General features: G+C 38.8%; 1 protein-coding gene across 2 annotated transcripts in view; it reads left to right on the top strand.

The window, feature by feature from the left end:
* Positions 1-20,955, top strand: part of LOC122538808 (neurogenic locus protein delta) — a 57,245-nt gene that overhangs the window by 25,673 nt on the left and 10,617 nt on the right. For both annotated transcript variants that reach the window (XM_043673193.1, XM_043673194.1), the window contains exons 4-5: positions 7,266-7,517; positions 20,778-20,838. In XM_043673193.1, the coding sequence (XP_043529128.1) occupies positions 7,266-7,517; positions 20,778-20,838 (313 nt within the window). The remainder of the gene's footprint in view (positions 1-7,265; positions 7,518-20,777; positions 20,839-20,955) is intronic.

Genomic DNA, 20,955 nt, shown 5'->3' with positions numbered 1-20,955 from the left:
CTCTCGTCGATTGTCCATGCCGCTTTTCCCTTTTGCTCCTCGCCGGGAACAGGGGACACGGCCGCGTGTGCACACGCTGGCGCACCTGCCATTCCACAGCCAAACGATAATGAGCGGCCGGGAGTAATTGGTCCGCTGTCGCGCGCATGTTCTCGCCGTGATAACGCAGAGCTGCCGTGGCTTGTTCCCGGAACACCGTAATTCGTCGAATCGACGATCGGATATCGAGAAATCAACCTGCATACTTGCGCACGTACGTACAACTTGACCGTGTTGCCCCGTTGCTTCGTCGGTTGGTAACAGACAGTTGTTGCGCTAGCTTTTGGCCATCGTACGTTAATCAATCGCTAACGTGTTCCCTCTTCTTTCTTCGTTCTTTCTGCCTGTCGCCTATTGTGATAATTCTCGATATTATTTTGGTAATATTTGGCTGGACAGTTGGTTGATTTCCAATTTTCTGGGGGTATATTCAAAGCTCGGCGGTAGGAGTTCTGACCTGTGTTTCATTCATAAATCCCATTCAATTCCGGAGTTCTTGCACACTGTGTAGACTATAGACGGATGACTTAGAAGTTCGAGGCTGCCGCCGCGTGGAAATCGAAACCCGGCCGCGAGTACGACGGTGACGTTTTTCTAACTTTGGAATCTCGTGCAATTTAAATTACAAGATGTTCCTTTCGCTTCGCGAGAGAAAAAAAAAAAAAAAAAACAAATGATACGTGATTCAATCGAGTCGAACGAAAGCGTCTGTGGGATGAATCCACGCGAAACTCAAACGTTCTCAAACCTTCTCTGTATCCATAACACAGAGCCTGTAACTTGCGAAACCACAGAGGGAAATGGCGATACAAATCGTCAATTGGCCGCAACGGCCAAAGCTCTTCTCAGTTTACAAACCTACAATTTAATCCGATCTTAATCCTCAAGCCGCCAAATAAACGTCTTCCGTGTAAACATGTACACCGCATCGCAAACATCTATCGTCTCTGGCAATATGGCGGCGAATGAGACGGCATCGGTCGAAGAAGAGGGTTAACTCGATCGACGCTCGGTAATCCAGGTTAGGAGTGTTTTTTCCGCGATAGAGGAGCCACAGGGTGGTTGAGCAATGCATCTGGCTACCTGCCAGCCTCGGGGCTATCCTTCGACGGCCGCTCGTTTCTGAATGAACAATAGAATATGTCTGGGCTACTCGCGGCGCTGCCGCCACGTCGTTAATGAATACCTTGAATCAACCTGGCCTCGAGTTCACCGGGCGTTTCACAGATTCACACACCGCCGTTCTTCCACACTGCGGAGGAGCGTTTTCGCCTGGAATAAACGCGTCTCCACGTGTGGACGAGTATAAGTCCGCGTTATAACCTCTTGAACCGCTGGAATGACGTGCCACGATCGTCGAGAATTTTCTTTCGTCCCAAAATTGCAACACTTCCTCGGTTCCAAGTATATTTATGCAAGACAAATAATAAATTTATCACTTCTCAGTAATTTCTATCCGGTGACGTCATACCGACGAGTTTAAAAGAAAAAGAAAGCGACGAATTATTGTGTACGGATTCGGTCACTCGTTATGGTCCGCGATCAAGTGGTTTAACCTCTCGCGCTGGAATAACGTGCAACGCACGTCGAGAATATTTCGCCAAAAATTGCAATATTTACTCAGTTCCAAGTACATTTAAGTATAAAATCAGGCAAGACGAATAATAAATTTATTACTTCTCAGTAATTTCTATTCGGTGACGTCATACCGACGAGTTTAAAAGAAAAAGAAAGCGACCAATTATTGTGTACGGATTCGGTCACTCGTTATGGTCCGCGATCAAGTGGTTTAACCTCTCGCGCTGGAATAACGTGCAACGCACGTCGAGAATATTTTGCCCAAAATTGCAATAGTCACTCAGTTCCAAGTACATTTATGTATAAAACCAGGCAAGACGAATAATAAATTTATTACTTCTCAGTAATTTCTATCCGGTGACGTCATAACGACGAGTTCAAAAAGAAAAAGAAAGCGACGAATTATTGTGTACGGATTCGGTCACTCGTTATGGTCCGCGATCAAGTGGTTTAACCTCTCGCGCTGGAATAACGTGCAACGCACGTCGAGAATATTTCGCCCAAAATTGTAATATTTACTCAGTTCCAAGTACATTTAAGTATAAAATCAGGCAAGACGAATAATAAATTTATTACTTCTCAGTAATTTCTAACCGGTGACGTCATAGCGACGAGTTTAAAAGGAAAAGAAAGCGACGAATTATTGTGTTACGGGTTCGGTCACTCGTTATGGTCCGCAATCAATTGCCAGCGCAAGGGAATCACAAGGGATGATGCTCGATTGATGGCAATCGTCGATTACTTGCTTTTCTATTTTTCTTCTTGCAACAGTTGCATTCTTCATGGACATTTTCATTTATTTGTCGCGTGGTCATTTTCCTTTTTTTCTTTTTTAATTCTTAATCTTTCGAATATTCGTCATTGTGTAATTTTGAAACGAGTGTTTCATCTCGTGGCCATTGCATCGATCGTGAAAAACATCTCGACGAAAACGTCTTTCGTCCCTGATTCGAAATTACAATTAAATACAAGGCGCGAAAGTTGCAAAATTAATTGATTTCGTCGAGTTATGGCGCTTTTCGGCGCATCGTTATTAAGCCCTCGTCCGACTGTGATTCCTTATTGCGTCCCTGTTGATTCGTGATCCGACATTAGTCGCGAGCATGAACTGCCCGCTTATACGCGAGCATGAATAATTCCGTTTCAACGGCGGAATGTTTAATGCATGAGCAAAATCCACACGTACGGACGCGTAGCGACCCAGGAAACAACAGGGAGTTTTCTCGTTAACGAAATCACCCAGGAAATCAGTTGCTCGATACGATTTTTTTCAACGTAAACAGACGACGCTTCTCTCTGCACGTTTTTTTTTTTTTCACCTAACCGCGCTGTGAATGACGTGCCACGCACGTCGAGAAAATCTCTTTTAGCATAAGCAAATAATAAATTTATTACTTCGCAATCATTTCTATCCGACTGTAGTTAGAAAAAGGAAGCGACGAATTGTTGTGTACGGTCACTCGTTACGGTCCGCAGTCAGTTGCCAGCGCAAGTTGTTAATTTCGTTCAAAAAAAAAAAAAAAATTCGTCCACGTTCGAGAAAGAGGCGAATGGAGAAACACGCGAACGCGAGTGTGGAAAAGAAGCGACGGGAGATGAGAAAAAGGAGAGAAACGAAAGCATCGGGCCGTGCGAATCGATGCTGCGAAAGACGAAGGACGACGAAACGGAGTCGATCGCGCGTACCACACGGTCCATCTGCGGCGGTGGCGTGCGAACATCGGCGTTTTCAGAACTCGTAACAGCATCACCTGGGAAGATAGGCTTGGTAAACTGCTTCTCCCTCGACTCCCGTTTCGCCGACAGCAAAACGTTACTTCCCTTCTGGGAATAGTGGGCCCTGGGTATCCCTGTTTAAGTATCGCCGGGCACGCCATCGGCGAATCCTGCGTTTCGTCCTCCTTTTGTTTTCTACTCTTCTTTCTCCTCCTTCTTTCTCTCTCTTGCCCATGAGCTTCTTCTCTCTCTTCGTCGTTTTCTAGTTCGATCCCACGCGCGTTTTCGATTGATAACAACAATTGTGAAATCGTCGATGCACTGACGAGAGAAGCGAGCCATTTTAATTTTAACCTCGAACGACGTTTTTTTTTTTGCCGAAAAATTGCAGTATTTCCGCAGTTTTAAGTATATTTAGGTATATTATGTATTTATAATCCAGGCGAAACAAATGAGAAATTTATTACTTACTAGTAATTTCTATCATCGGTGATATATACCGATGTGTTCAAAAAGAAGACGAATTATTGCATTACGGCGCTTGGTCGCTCTTTATGGTCCGCAGTCAGTTGCCAGTGCAAGTGGTTAATTTTTAGTTTGCCGATTTGTCGTGTTTCTGAAATGATACCATCATTGAAAATGAATGGAGATTCTTTAGAATTACGCAGAAATTAATTAATATCGTACAGTTCGGTAAAGAGGACAGTTCCTGTCTCAAACACACATCTTCAAAAACTTATTCCTTCTCTTAACCAGCAAACTAAAGAAGAAAAAAAGAAAAAAAAACTCTCTTCCTTCTCGCGACTTTCCGCCAGCGATTACAAAGCAGGAGGAGAAGCGAAACGAAGAAAACGAAATTCAGCCAGAAGTTTCAGAAATAGAGCCCTGCGCGATCGCGAGGTTGTTCCAGTGAACCGTTCATTAGGTTCATCACGGAGGAACAGTCTCGGGGTGGAACCGAAAAATTTTGTTGGCGAAAAAGGAAAGAGGGGAGAAAAACAGCGAAAAAGGAGAAAAGAAGAAGAAAAAAAAAAAAAAAAGAACGGAGGCTGACCACTTAACTCTTGCTTACGCTACCGACCACAACGTAACCGGTACAGCACGGCCGGATATATATATATATGCTACTCGCGTGAAACTGGTCCGATCGAGGGCTCCTCCGGGCGCTGGGTGCATCGTGAGACGGCAAGCATTATTTTTTCGGGTAGGGCACACGATCGGGGGTTGAGAACGACGGGCGAACGAATCCTCTCCTAATCTGTCGGCCCATTACGATAATACGTTTAGCAGGAAGCCCTGAAACTCGTGTGTGCTCTTCTTCCTCCTACTTTTCCTCCACTCGGTTGCGAAAACAGGTAGGCACCGAGGAGGAGGAAGAAGAGGAGGAGATGGCGATGTAGAGGAGAAGGTATAGAGAGAGAGACAGAGTGAGAGAGAGAGAGAGAGGTAGAGAGAAGGAAGAAGAAAAGAAGAACGCCTCTTTCCCAGAGCCACAACGGTGGTATACGCTTACTCTCTTTGTGCCGGATGCGTGCCGCCGGCGGAGTAGCAATAGCGGACGAACGTCCGGTCTGCTGCCCCTCTCTCTTTCTCTTTCTATCTCTCTCGCCTGGAGGCCGATGCACTTCGATCGCATCATTGGGCGCAGCAACCGCCGCCTCACTTCTCCTCCTTCTCCCTGTCTCTGTCCCTCTCTTTCTGATCTACTGATGGACATGCTTAATTACTTTTCGCGTTTCGCGCCGCCTTCTAGCAGCCGCACCCTCTCTCCCTCCTTCTCTCTCTCTCTCTCTCTCGAGATTGATCGATCGAGACGGGTCAAGATGAGACGATGATCGTCGGCGATCGATGTTTCAGTACTCGTTCGAGTTCCGTTCGCGTCGATTCGCGGAATTTTGGAGCGCATTGGGGGCTGCCTTCTCGATCGGATCGTTCTTTGGGTGTTATTTTTTTTTTTTTGTTTTTTTATTATTGTTGTTCTCCATTCTCCCGGGTATTATTTTGCATCGTTTCTTCGACAGTCGTGAGATTTTGCAATCGTCGAATCGTTGATGAGAATGTCCTTTGATGGGTGTCCTTTGAATTTATTATTTCAGCAGTCGCGCTCCAATTTGGCGAGAGAGTTTAATTGCCGCGGTTAAAGAACTGTCGTGCCAATTGAATTGAAAATGTTCGGTTGATTTGGTACAGCGTGTGAGAGTCTGTGGTATTGTTGGGGATGTTTTTCTGGGAGGGGGAAACCGGTGACACGTGGGAGTCGTGGCGAACGTGCCGGAGTCAATGGGTGGTAAATTGGAATTGATTTCAGTCAGGGAAACGAAGGGCTTAATTGTATTCGTATCAATTGAAGCGAATCTCTTGGTAAATCGAGTGAATTGCAGCGAGGCTAATTGATATTTGCTTCCCTCCGGGGCAAATATCGTAAACAAAATTGTTACCCCGTCAGAGGGAAATATTCGGACAAGGAAACGGAGTTTTCACTGTAAACAAATTTCCACGTCTTGTGTCTAAAAAAAGGAAAGAGAAAACCGAACAAGATGAATGTTATTTTATTTACGTTTTATCAGTCACCATTGGAACAATTAAATCATTATCCATTTAATCATATATGTGAATTCCATTATTAATTATAAATAGAATAAATAGAATATTTTCGACAAGTAAATTTTAATATGGCGGAATAGTGCTTTGACCTTGAACTTCAAATATAAAATTTTTATTTTCATTTCAACATGGAATATATAATAACATTTCATAATTTTATTATATTATTTATAATTGTGATTGTTTCAACGTTATATTTTATTTCAGATTTTATGTTAAATAAATTTTTAAATTTATTAAAAAAAAATCATACAGTTGAAATTATCTGAACTTTATTTAATACCGATATTGATTTTATTAATAATTTGCTATCCGTCGCTAAAAATTTTATACTTTGTTGATAATATTTGATCCTTATTTTTCTATTAAAGCAACTGGTCATCAGTGATAAATATATTATCATGTATGATAATAATTTTTTATTTTTATTTTTTATGATAATAATACATTACTTTTTTCTTTATTTTCTATAATAATAATATACTACTTTTTTCTTTATTTTTTCCTCGAGTTGAAGATACGAGCGACGAACGATATTTTTATACAGACGTTATAGAAGAATATTTAATCCTTATTTTTCTATTAAAGCAACTGGTCGTCAACGATAAATATATTATCATTTACGATAATAATTTTTTTATTTTTATTTTTTATGATAATAATACATTACTTTTTTTTTATTTTCTATAATAATAATATACCACTTTTTTCTTTATTTTTTTCTCGAGTGAAGAACGATATTTTTATACAGAAGTTATTAGAATATTTATAGAATCAAGTTATAGACGAATATTTAATCCTTATTTCTCTATTAAAGCAACTGGTCGTCAACGATAAATATATTATCATTTACGATAATAATTTTTTTATTTTTATTTTTTATGATAATAATACATTACTTTTTTTTTATTTTCTATAATAATAATATACCACTTTTTTCTTTATTTTTTTCTCGAGTGAAGAACGATATTTTTATACAGAAGTTATTAGAATATTTATAGAATCAAGTTATAGACGAATATTTAATCCTTATTTCTCTATTAAAGCAACTGGTCGTCAACGATAAATATATTATCATTTACGATAATAATTTTTTTATTTTTATTTTTTATGACAATAATACATTACTTTTTTTCTATTTTCTATAACAACAATATACCACTCTTTTCTTTATTTCTTTCACAAGTGAAGATACGAGCAACGAACGATATTTTTATACAAAAAGTTACACTTGCTTTCAAAAGTGAAAAAGACATCGTCTCGACAAAGTTCCTCCCGTACGTTCCAACACAAAGTTTTAACACAGACGTAATTCCGTTAATTTCCAGAGAAAGTACTGATCACCAGGCTGACTACGCAAAAGTGGTTGGACGTCGGGCCGAATTGGACCGAGGACGAGTACAGAAGCGCTCACGCGAAGATGGTGTACGAGTACAGGGTGACTTGCGTGGCGCACTATTACGGGAAGGGTTGCGAGAACCTGTGCAGGCCGAGGGACGACAATTTCGGTCATTACAGCTGCAGCCCGACCGGAGAGCGCGTCTGCCTCTCTGGATGGAAGGGTGACTACTGCAATACACGTGAGTCTCTCACTCTCCTTTTTTTTCTTTTTCGTTTTCTTTCTCTTTCTTCCTTCTCCGAGCGCCTATTATCGTACACGTAACGTGCGTGCACTCCCACGCTTCCCATCGCGACTGCATCGCGCGTGACATCCCTCCTTTTGTAGGAATTCCGTGTATGAAATTACAGAGACGATCTCTCTGACCGTTCTCTTTCTCTCTTTTTCTCTGTTCATCCCTTGCCCCGGCCGGCTGTGCATCCCGCGTAATTTATACTGTTCACCGGTAACCGGAGAGGTTGTCGAATTTAGGATTTTCTTCCGTGACTGGAGGGCGAGGAGGAATGTGATTTACGTAAATGGGAAAATTGGGGCACAGCCGGGAGGAGTCTGTAGAATTCCAAGGTACAGTCAATGTATCTTAGGTTAGAAGATAATACGTATCCAGTGGTGTACTTCTTTTCTCTCGAGCGATACGTATTCGTTTGATCGGCAATGAAGATACCAGACAAGACTGGAGAAACCAGAACGAAGTGCAATTACAATACTTCCCTCTGAAGTAACTCAAATATTTTAACTTTAAAATAATTTAATTAAAATAATCTAACTTTCAAAGGGCTCAGAGTATCAAACAACTAGATAGAAAGAAGTGTCCGTTGTTGGATTTTGTGTAATGGAATTGGCACACTTAATAATTTTGAAGAGGTTTATTCTTGGTTGCAATCGTGTTCTTTTGATGAAAAGAAATGCGCCTTGTTTTCTTCCAAGCATGTTTCGGGCAGAGTTGGGCATATTTTATACGAATAACGAACAAATTTGACAGATTTATCTGATAATCAAATGTATTCATAAACAACGACTAACGAAGAAAAATTATTCGTCATTTACGAATGACGATTTTATTCAAACAAACAGCTGGGCATTATTCGATGAAAAATTTTACTCGAGTCAATGCTTCGAGTAAAATTTTTTATATTCGCATAATATCTCGAATAAACTCTTCGAAAAAAATTTCATTCGAAATAATTTACTGAAACAATGTAAAAAAAAAAAAAAAAAAAGAATCAGGAATCCCTTTTTTACAATTTTGTTTTAGGTTAGGTTCAATAAAATTTTGAACAAATTCTTCGAATGAAATCTCTGGTTTTGGGCCCCATCAGCATGGAAGAACCAACTTACTGGATCTTGCCGTTATCACTAACTTTTATGTAGATTAACTCAGTGTTTCCTCCGATTCAACATCGTCATCCAACCAGCCAAATCCTCTCCGATTTTTGCAGAAATTAGCTCGCGTGAAAGAGAGAGAGAGAGAGAGACTCTCTGGCCGCGGCTTCGCCTCGCGACGCTTATATAACATTCGCTCCAGGACGTTAGCTCCGCGCCGGCCGGTATATAACGTTCCTCTCTATTCTCGTTCGTAGCACGAAACTCGACAAACTCGACGACGAGAGAGAGTCCACACGAAGGAGAGGCCCCGGTGCAGTGTCGGTGCAGTGTCGGGTCCGAGCGTGCAGCAGCTTCCCACGCTTGGCTCTCTCGCGCGCGCGCGCGCGCTCACACCAGAAAGAGAGGGCCTTCGCCTTCTGCTCCGGCCCCGCTCTCTGCCTCCTCTCTCCTTCTCTCCCCTCCCTCCTCTCCCTCGTTATATCCGTATCTGCTGTCTATCCGTCTCTCTTTCTCCCTTTATACCACGTCCGTGTACACACGTTCGTGTTCGTCGTGTTCTCTCCTGTTCGTGTCCTTCTGTATCCAGCATCTTTTCCTTTTCGTGCTCGCGTACCTGAGAGTCTCTCTCTCTCTCTCTCCCTCTCTCTGGATCCTCTCGGGATTAATCTCTGTGTACGTGCACCTCTCTCGGTGTCTCACTTTCCACGTGCACGTATATTCGGTATAATCGTCGATGCATGGATCGAGAGAGAGAGACTCTCCTTCCATCGTGTGTGGCTCTTTCAGTCTCTCGCCGTGTATCGGAGAGGCTCGTCTCTCACCCACGTAAGGCGAACGCGCGCGGCTGTGTTGTTTCAACGCCGGTTCCGAGGACTTGGAACGGGACGACTCGATCCAGCTCGATCCGCGACGTAGCTGTCTAGTTTACGATGAGCAGGTTACACACATGATGCAGCTGGTGCCAAGGACCTTCCAAACGACAAACAACTCTCTCTCTCTCTCTCTCTCTCTCTCTCTCTCACACACACACACACACACATACACACATACAATCAGTCGAAAGTTTCGATCGTACACGTTCGCTTTCACTCCTTTGTTTCCACCGTTGTATCTCTTTTCGTTTTCTTCGTCTTCCCTTCGTCTTGCCTTTTTCGCGACTCGGCTAGATTGACTGCTGCGAGAGGAGTGTCGGAAGAGGGATAGAGGTTTGAATGGGTGCCCCGAGTTTCGCAGGGCTCGCGCGGGAGGCTTTTTCCTATCCTCTCCGACGATGGCATCCGAGATCTCATTTTGCTTCCTTTGCCAGCGTGCCAAGTCATTCGCATCCACCTCCCCTAACTAACATTCGTGGCAACTCGCCGCGTCGCTGTTATGGGACAAGTGGGGGGCGGAGGGGGAATGGTATTCGCGAATTTCGCCACGATCCAGGAGTGTTGAACGATCCTCTAAACGATCTCGCGATCGATCCAACGACGCTGTCGGTTAAAGTAATTGTTACATACTTGGGATTCTCCGATCGTTTTAATCGAGTGATCCTGTGATCCTTGTGGAGAATAATAACGAAGGAGGAGGATCCAAAGTCCAAAATTTGATTATAGGATTTATTAGAATTTTATTCTAATTGTAACAGAATTATATAATTTTGTTATAGTAAAATATTATATGATAATATAGTATTTTGTTATAATAAAATGAGAAAATATGATAATATTTTATTATAATTATAATAAAATTATATAATATATAATAAATAGGAAAATATTAAATAAATATGTAGTACTTTATTATTATAAAATAAGATAAAATATAATAATATTCTCTTATAATTATAATAAAATTATATAATTTTATTATAGTCAAATATTATATAATAATATAGTATTTTATTATAATAAAATAAAACAATATTCTATTATAATTATATTAAACTTATATAGTTTTATTATAATAAAATACTATAATATTTTATTATAGTATAAGTATAGTATAATAAAGTATTTTATTATAGTATAGTATAGTGTAATAAAGTAGTATAGTGTAATAAAATAGTATAGTATAGTATAATAAAGTATTTTATTATAATAAAATACTATAATAATATTTTATTATAACAAAATAAAACAATAATATTCTATTATAATTATAATAAAATTATATAATTTTATTATAGTAAAATATATAATAGTATAGTATTTTATTATAATAAAATAAAACATAAAAATTATATAATTTCATTATAGTAAAATATTATATAATAATATTCTATTATAATTATAATAAAATAAAACATAATAATATTTTATTATAATTATAATAATATTATATAATTTATTATAGTAAAATATATAATAGTATAGTATTTTATTATAATAAAATAAAACATAAAAATATTCTATTATAATTATAATAAAATTATATAGTTTTATTATAATAAAATATTATATAATATTCTATTACAATTATAATAAAATTATATAATTTTATTATAGTAAAATATATAATAATATAGTACTTTATTATAATTTTATTTCATTACATCTCCTGCATATTATCTAAATCAAGCATCAACTCTCGGACCCTTGCGATCACCGACACTTGCCAATTTCGAAAAAATTCTTTCTCCCATTTAAATGTGTATAAACCAAAAGTACCAACCCCAAGACCCACTTTCAACGTCCCTGAAATCTCCTTCTATCCTAGCAGTAGATCATCAATCGATTCCCACTCGATCCACTGTCGCCCCGATACAACGATGATATTTCGTGAACGTGGTCGACGAAGGAGGAAGAGTCAAAGTGGTTGACAGACAGGGTCTCCGGGTGTGTTCTCGTCGTCGATCGGTCGTTGCACTCGTCGTCGTCGTCGTCGTCGTCGTCGTCGTCGTCGTCGTCGTCGTCGTCGTCGTCGTCGTCGAGTGCACACCGCCGCTCGACAAAGTTTCTCCGCGCATTGATTACTAATAGACTACTTACTCTTCATTTCGTGACATTCCTGGCGTTTCGTGGAATCGTCCGGTACGTTCGTGCGTTGAGTTTCGCGATGGAAAATCAGTGTCTCTCTCTCTCTCTCTTTCTTTCTGTGTGTTTCTCTGATGGACGAGCGAAAAACCACACCGGGGGTGGCCTCTCTCAGTCGCGATCGCAGGCCGATCTTTTCTCACGTGCTCGGCCAAGCTCCTCACGCCCACGCCACTGTTTCCAGGATTTTCGCCGCCTTCCTGTTCCTCGTGTTGTTGCGCCGCCATGAGCGACGCGATGAGAATGGGCCATTGTTGCGACTTGATGCAAGCTTCGACCTCGTGGACGCGTGCGAGCGTCCTGTGAACGGGGGCGGGGAGGGGAAAAACGATTAACCGCCACCGTAATACTCCATTCTTTGTTTGATTGCTCGTCACCGAAGCGTTTCTACCATTGGTTTCTAGTATCAAACGTTTGACGCTGCGAAAGGACCTTTCTGATGATGACATTCAGCCTCGTCATCCGTCCATTCTCAGATTGCTACGTCCGAATTGAAAAGTTCGAACTGCTACTCCAGAATCTAGAAGATGAGTGTTGGACGTAACTCAAATTATCGAATCAACAAATTGGTTCTCTCTGGTACAATTTCTACCTTCTTCTTCCTTCTTGTTTATTAATAATTTAATGTCTGTCGTCTGTTCCACTCGTAGTGATTTGGTTCTTTTCTTTGAACCACGTTCGTAGATTTTAGGGTTTTTTTTAGGGTTTTCTGTTGAACTGTTAATACTCGTCGATATTCACTAGTTGCTTCGTTCATTCATCTTCAAGAAATTGACGAGAAGATAGGATAGTACATAGCAGAAGAGGGAAAATTTCACGAGAACAGGCCGATAGAGAAAGAAATGAAAGTCGTCTCTGGAAATGACGAGAGAGTACACGCGTACATCGTGTCCTAGCGGCTGTGTACTTAGTACGTTTGCTCAGCTGGATGTTTTCTGTAAAAAAAAATGTGACTGAAAAAATGTGCCGACTCCCCATTTGGTCAATTATTTTTTCGATTTTATCCGTCCATTAATCCTGCTGCTTACTTTCGATCAATTTAAACTAGAACTGAAACTTTCGTCTTCAATTGAATTCAAATATCCAGATAAGGATTTGAATTTCAACGTTAAATTTATCATTAATATAAGTTTTCAAATTTTAATTGAATTTGTCATTAATTAAAATTTTCAAATTTTAATTGAATTTATTATTAGCTAAAATTTTCAAATCTTTTGAGTTTAACTCAAATATCCAAACAAGGATTTGAATTTCAAAGTTAAATTTATCATTAATATAAATTCTCAGATTTTAATTAAATTTATTATTAGTTCAAATTTTCAAATTTAGTTGAAATTTATTATTAGTTTAAATTTTCAAGCAAGGATTTGAATTTCAAAGTTAAATTTATGATTAATTCAAATTCTCAGACTTTAATTAAATTTATTATTAGTTCAAATTTTCAAATTTAGTTGAAATTTATTATTAGTTTAAATTTTCAAGCAAGGATTTGAATTTCAAAGTTAAATTTATGATTAATTCAAATTCTCAGACTTTAATTAAATTTATTATTAGTTCAAATTTTCAAATTTAGTTGAAATTTATTATTAGTTTAAATTTTCAAGCAAGGATTTGAATTTCAAAGTTAAATTCATCATTAATTTAAATTCTCAGATTTTAATTAAATTTATTATTGGTTTAAATTTTCAAATTTAGTTTAAATTTATTATTAGTTTAAATTTCCAAACAAGGATTTCAATTTCAATGTTAAATTTATCATTAATTCAAATTCCCAGATTTTAATTATATTTATTATTAGTTCAAATTTTCAAATTTAGTTGAAATTTATTATTAGTTTAAATTTCCAAACAAGGATTTCAATTTCAATGTTAAATTTATCATCAATTCAAATTCCCAGATTTTAATTACATTTACTATTAGTTCAAAGTTTCAAATTTTCAAATTTAGTTTAAATTTACTATTAGTTTAAATTTCCAAGCAAGGATTTCAATTTCAATGTTAAATTCATCATCAATTCAAATTCCCAGATTTTAATTAAACTTACTATTAGTTCAAAGTTTCAAATTTTCAAGTTCAGTTTAAATTTACTATTACTTTCAAATTTTCAAATTTTCAATTCAGACATCCAGATAGGGATTGACCCACTGGGAAACACGGGAATGTGGACGATTAATTGTCGCAGACACGCGCGGGAAAGAGGGAAACGAAGAAACCAGTCCTCTCGAGCAATTGCTGCAACACATTTTTATACAGCCGATCGTCCAGCGAAAGGGGTTAACGAGGCCCCTAGGGGTAGCGAAAGGGTGGCGAAGCAGCGTGGCAAATTTTCGGGGGTGCCCGGACGGGGTATTACAGGGGTTGTTGCAGAGAGGCAGCTGCAACACGAGCAGCAGGCGAACCAAGCCGAAAGAGGCCGAATAGTGTAGGCCCCCTGACAGCTGCACAGAGGTCGGTGCTTTAACCAACAGCTGCACCGGCCTCACGTTCACAGTCCGCTTGCATTTCAACCCCTCCCTCCCCCCGCCCCCCCCTCATCCTCCTCCGGCCACTGGTCCCCATCGCTCTTGCATTTTTCCATCGCTCTTTCTCTTCATCGCGTTCCTCCTCTTTCGTTCTTCCTCTTCCTCTTCTTGTCTCTCTTGGCTCATTCTACCAGAGACTACCTGCGCGCGTAGTGTGCCAGAATTTCTTCGATTTTTTCCTCTCTCTCTCTCTCCTCTCTCTCCTCTGTTGTGTAGCTTTTCTATAGAGCAATGGCTCTGTTCTGGCGGGACAGCAGCAGGTAGCAGCGAGAGAAAGAGTGAGAGAGATTGGTAGATGGGTTCAGAGGGGAGAGCGTCGATTGAAACTCATTGTCGCTGTTCCACGAAAAGGTCAGGCACGAAACGACTTGCCGGCTAACAGTCGGAGACCGGAGAAAAATCGATAGATACGTTGGCCACGAGCCCGTGAAATTCACAGTTCCTCGGGGGAGGAGAAATATACGACTGTCCCGGCGGAGGCTTTCGAGCCGTTTAAAGGGATATTGGCCTCGAGGTGTGTTTGATGGCGGTGCTGTTTTTCACCTATTGGTGAACGTGGAGAAGCGAAAGGCAAGAAACGCCGACGCGTTGTAAAAGTTTTCACGAGAAGGGCCTCTCGTTGCGTGTCGCAGGTTGCGGTTTCCTCGATCCCTGGCGGCTTGTTCGATCAGCTGAGAGGCCACGAGTCCATTGTCAATGTCCCACCGGCAATGGTACCTGCGAATCTGGCACGTTTTATGTCGCTTCCTTTGCTTCATTTCTTTGTGCACTTTTGTGCACAAACTTCCACGAACTTTCAAACTTGAAATATTATTCTATGGCCAGGTTTTTTTTTTTTTACTTCAGCCTTTTATTTCGTGTAAACTTCGAAACTTGTGCGAGTCTCCGAACATTTATTGCTTCGGTATTATTTAATATATCTAATACGGTACAATGAAATATTTATTTTCAGTTACAAAATTGAGCTATAATATATATATATATATATTATATATGATTGAAAAATGAAGTTACGTTATAGTACAATAAATTTAATGCAATACGATGAAACATGCACGTTCTAGTTACGAAACGAACTTGCGTAAGAAGAACAAACTCCTGTTACACCAAACACCACGATAAAATTGTAACAATTTAAATTTCTAAGTAATCTCGCTCAATTTTGCTTAACTAAACACTTGCTCTTACGTAGTATCATTTATTTCTCTTCAATTGTTTCATGTATTTATATTTCGTAATACTTTGGATTTGCAAATCCTTGTCGCCTAAATATTGCAGTAGTTCTAACTCTGCATTGTCCCCAAGAATCGTCACAAGGTAAAAGAAATGGTATAAATATTTCCCGCGTTTTCTCGAATGAAATACTATTTGAAATATTATCTTGGAAATGTTTTACAACAAATAAAATATTTTGTTGTTGAAAGTACATTCCTTCGAACAAATGAGATATTTTATTAAATACACACATGGTATGAAATAAAATATCTGTTTGCCATTTTTATCTGGTTATACTTAAATATACTTAAAACTGAGGAAATATTGCAATTTTTATACTTAAATATACTTAAATTATACTTAAACATACTTAAAATTACTTAAGTTAGATTTAAATATACTTAAAACTGAGGAAATATTGCAATTTTTATACTTAAATATACTTAAATTATACTTAAACATACTTAAAATTACTTAAGTTAGATTTAAATATACTTAAAACTGAGGAAATATTGCAATTTTTATACTTAAATATACTTAAATTATACTTAAACATACTTAAAATTACTTAAGTTAGATTTAAATATACTTAGAACTGAGGAAATATTGCAATTTTTATACTTAAATATACTTAAAACTACTTAAGTTATACTTAAACATACTTAAGTAATACTTAAATATACTTAAGTTGTATTTAAATATACTTAAGTTGTACTTAAATATACTTTAGTTTTACTTAAATATATTTAAGTTGTACTTGAATATACTTAAGTTGTATTTGAATATACTTAAAACTGAGGTAATATTGCAATTTTTATACTTAAATATACTCAAATTATACTTAAATATACTTAAAACTACTCAAATTATACTTAAATGTACTTAAGTTATACTTAAATATACTTAAGTATACTTGAAACTACTTAAGTTATACTTAAATATACGTAAGTTGTACTTAAATATACTTAAAACTTTTTTAAACTTTTAAAGCAATTTTTATACTTAAATATACTCAAATTATACTTAAATATACTTAAAACTACTCAAGTTATACTGAACTATACTCAAGTTATACTTAAATATACTTAAGTATACCTAAAACCACTTAATTGTACTTAAATATACTCAAGTTATACTTAAATATACTTAAAACCGAGGAAACATTGCAATTTTTATTCGTGGCGCCGTCATTCCAAGGCGCAAGAGGAAGAAGAAGAAAAAAAAAAAAAGAATATCGAAGAGATTGCCCATTGAGATCCCCCTTTGATCAGCTGACAATGATACTTCCCGAGAGTGATTACCACACAGCAACGCCATCAACACACAACGTCGGGTCCAAGTTTAAACACCGGCGGTCGGACGTTGCCGTAATCCCAGGGTTTAATTCAGGAACATTCGGTTCCTACCGTGGCCCTCTATCCATCCACCTCCTCTCCGCTTCTTCGTTTTTCCAAGGGCCGGTGGAATCCGCGCGATTCGTCCGATTCCTTTTGGCCGATCCCGCGGGATCGGCCGAACTCTCCGAGACTCGTTCCTCACGGTTCTCCACTCTATAAATACCATGCGCTCCTTAGCGCGTCGAGACTGGCGAGCCATCGTCGAGAGAAAGAAAGAGAGAGAGAGAGAGAGAGAGAGAGAGAGAGTTCGTGGGCCGTTGCGCTCGGTGCCAAGGTCACGCCGGCCCATCGGCCCTCTCCTATCCTCTCGGTGGCCCCCACATGCTCCTCTCCAAGGGTTCACCTTCACTTCTGTACGAACGAACCACCTTCAACCCCTTCATTCAGGAAGACACCGGTCGGTCGAGTTTCTTCGCCAAGAAATCGCCTTTTGTCGTGTTGTCGGCTTGTTTTTTTTTTTCATCCTTCTGCTCTCTCCCAACTTCTGTATTCTTTCCGCCGGGAGTGGGAGAAAGATACGAAGCATTCACGAAACGATTGTTCGTCTGGTTGATGAAATGTTCTTTCACAACGGAAACAGTCTTTCGGCCCTTTCATTCCGCTCGCGAGCGGTTATTTCAGTTTCCCTTTTCTTTGGCCGATCGATCGTCAGCGAGGAGAACCATCGTCGAATAATTAAAGGAATTAAGTTGCGTATGATTTCGAAGAAAGGGAAGGGGAGGGGGATGAAAGGAAGTTTTTTTTTTTTTTTTTTTTTTATAGAGAAGAAGGTTGCGTTCGTTCGCGAGGTGAGGAAGAGTCGTCGGTTTGTTTGATTCTTTTCTCGTCTTCTGGCACGGCCCAAGGAAACTTGCAGTCGGTGTCTCGTAACTATTTTCAATCAAACTGTAGTACAATTAAGAATAAATGAATTATAAGAAATTTCATTTTCGAATAATTATTTTTAATATTGACTTGAATGAGGATTTAATGGCAAATTAATTAAATTATTTTAATTGAATTCAGTGTTAATTGGTGTACAAATTGCCCGTCAATTTCTAATCGGAATAAGTCGTAACATAGTAAAAGTACTTGGAAAGTGTTTTTAGATGAAAAATTTTTAATTTACATCAAATAGAATTGATTTTAATTAGAAAATTTTATTTAGAAATACAAACTTATTTATTGTGATTGTTAAATTAAAAATATAAATAAACGAAATTTTATAATAATAATTAAAATTACAGCAATAATTTAAAATTAATAAAATTATTTCTCACGAATCGCAAATAACAGAAGAAATTATTGAAAATAATTGAAATAATATTAAATATCAAATGACAAAAATGTTAAAACAATTTTTATTGCGCAAATTGCTCTTTTTATTGTACAAATCCTCTTTTTACTCGCGAGTAAATATTCTATTTCTACTGTGCTCCAAATAAATTTAAAGGCTAACTCGGCTAACTCCAAAATTGTCAATTCTTCTGTTCGAAAGTTACAAAGCAAAATGTCATTAAACTCTTCTGTCCTGGAAATATCTCGTCGATCTCTCTTGCACGAGGAAATTCAGAAACACATTCTGAAGCAACACGTTCCCGAAGCAGGTGTGTACCAATGTGGTACGGGGGATCCATTGCGAAATGGGATTGTAGAAGTTGCTGAAACGTTGCACGGATGAAAGGCACGTGTGCGTAATACGGCGAGGAAAAAACGATTGAAGATACGGTGTAGGATAGAAGTGTAGAGGAGGAGACGGTGTCGTGGCGTAGCAGACGCGATCCGTGGTCTACAATCTATCTAACACTCGTACGTAACCGAACTGGTGGCTGGCAGCCAACTGAGAAAGACTTTGGATATATTTGCGGACTGGACAAGCTGCTGCTGCTCGACACGTGACACAATTCCATTGCTATGTCTCGACTATATCTTTCTTCTCGTTCCCGTTCTTTCCTGTTCTAATTCGCCGATGCACGGAAGACTATCTTTTTTTTTTTTGGAAATGACACGGCGATTAATATTAACACGTTTATTCCTGGATTTATTTCATCGAGATGATGCTAGACACGGTTTTCGTTTCGACAGCGAATTTTTGTTTAACCTCTTGCGCTTGGAATGAATTTTCTTGTTTGCGACAAGATTGCAATACTCTTTCAGCTTTAGGTATAGTTGAGCAAAACAAATAATCAATTTTGTACTCCTTGGTGATATCGGCATATGATTTCTTCAAAAAGTAAGCGACGAATTGTTGTATAATACGGCTTGGTCGCTCGTTATGGTCCGCAGTCAGTTGCCAGCGCAACTGGCTAAGACTTAAAATACATAACTGTCTCGATTGTTGTGATAAATGTATGTTTTTTTTTTCAAATTGTCATTCAGAAGCACGAGCAAAGAAAATGATTAAAAAAATTTGGCAGATAGCACAAGCGTGAAATACGTGTGGCGAATTGAAATTAATTTCTATTGAAATTCACAAGTAGATGTATCTTTATTAATAATAATGTCGATTAACTTCGCGCCACATCGCGGACTATTGTTTTCTAAATATCAAAATCATTGTTCACGTGAATTTTTTCAATTTTTTTTTTTCCATTATATTCGAATCGTTCTTCGTTTCCGGCCTTCGTTCTCGGACCAGAATGATTTACGAAATATAATTCAGTAAAGACTCGGGGATGGATCAATTAGCAGGGCGTTAGAGGTGTTTTCACGATCGTGAGATAAGAATCTTCACACGTGACACAATTTTATCATCCTTGTGGGACGCGACCGTGTGAGCGCGAGCGCGCAGGCAGTATCGTTCACTACTACGTGCAGCTATGCAAGGAATCGTGCGGTCAGAACTCCTTTCCTATTCAGGATTCCCGGAAAACGGCAACGATTCGTGGTATATATGACATAAATTTTAATTAGACGATTCCCCCTGTCGTACGTACGAGGCGCGAACGACACCAAAATTCACGTGTTTATGAAAACGTGTTTGGTTCAGAAAACCAACGGAGAATGCCAGCGTTAATCGGATGTTTTAAGTAGGCAAGACATTTTTACATTGGACGTAAGCAAGTTTGCAAATTTGTTTTCTGAAAAGTGACGAAAGTTCGCCGATGCTGTCTGTGTTTTAATTTGAAAGGACGACGGGATGGTCCTATAAAACAAACTAATCGAACCACTTAATCAGCTGTTAAACCATCCAACTGTTAAACTATCAGGCGGTCAACGAACTATTGAGCCATCCAACAATCTAGGATAATAAAATTAATATTTTGAAGTGAACTTTTTTTTTCTTTTTTAGAAAAGTTATCCTCACGAAAATAATCGAACCTGAAACATTCAAACACACTTTGTTCAATTTTCCTAAATTACAGCTCAATATTTCTAAAGAAAGGTTCCCGTGCGTGGTAACTCGCTCACTTTCTGAATAAACCCAATCTGTCTCGTCTCGAGAAGCGTTGTTTGACCACTTGACCACTGGCAGCTGGATTGCGGACCATAACGAGTGACCGGGAACAACCGTGTACAACAATTCGTCGCTTTCTCTTCGAACTCGTCGGCACGATATCGTAGAAGTAATTCAACAAATTTATTATTTTGCTTTGCCTGGGTGAACATGCTTAGAAAAACTTAGAGAAAATATTGCAATTTTGGGAAAAAAAAAAAAAAGAAAAAAAAAAAAAAAGAAACGTACGTGCGTTGCGGCAGCGGCAGGAGGTTAAACCCGAAGGTTAATTCCCATCCGAGTTTCTGAACAATTTGACGATTCGATCAACGACGACAACCTCGCGATAGAGAAAGAGATGAGAGAGGTGTAGCACGTTGAATTATCGAGTTCCCCTTGGTCTCTCCCGACTACCTATAAGCAAGCGGCGGTGGAATGCATCGGGATGCATCGTATGGGGTATATACCGCTCGTGCAGTCGTGAGGGACGCGATCGACCTCTTGCGGAGAGTTGCCTTAACCTTTTCGATTTTTTCTTACTTGTTTCAGCCCGCTGCCTGCCCGGATGCGACGAGCAGCACGGACACTGCAATCGACCCGACGAATGCATGTGAGTATACGCATACGATCCACCTTTTCTTTTCTTTTTTTTTTTTTTTTTTCTTCTTCTTCTTTTTCTATCGAGAGAATTCGCGAGGAGGAATTTGGTCGGACGGGGTGTCTTGAG

Source organism: Frieseomelitta varia, unplaced genomic scaffold (genome assembly GCF_011392965.1).
Source record: "Frieseomelitta varia isolate USP_RPSP 00005682 unplaced genomic scaffold, Fvar_1.2 scaffold_179, whole genome shotgun sequence".
NCBI classification, from domain to species: domain Eukaryota; kingdom Metazoa; phylum Arthropoda; class Insecta; order Hymenoptera; family Apidae; genus Frieseomelitta; species Frieseomelitta varia.
The sequence above is the reverse complement of the archived record's forward strand: the minus strand, read 5'-3'. Positions and strand labels throughout refer to the sequence as shown.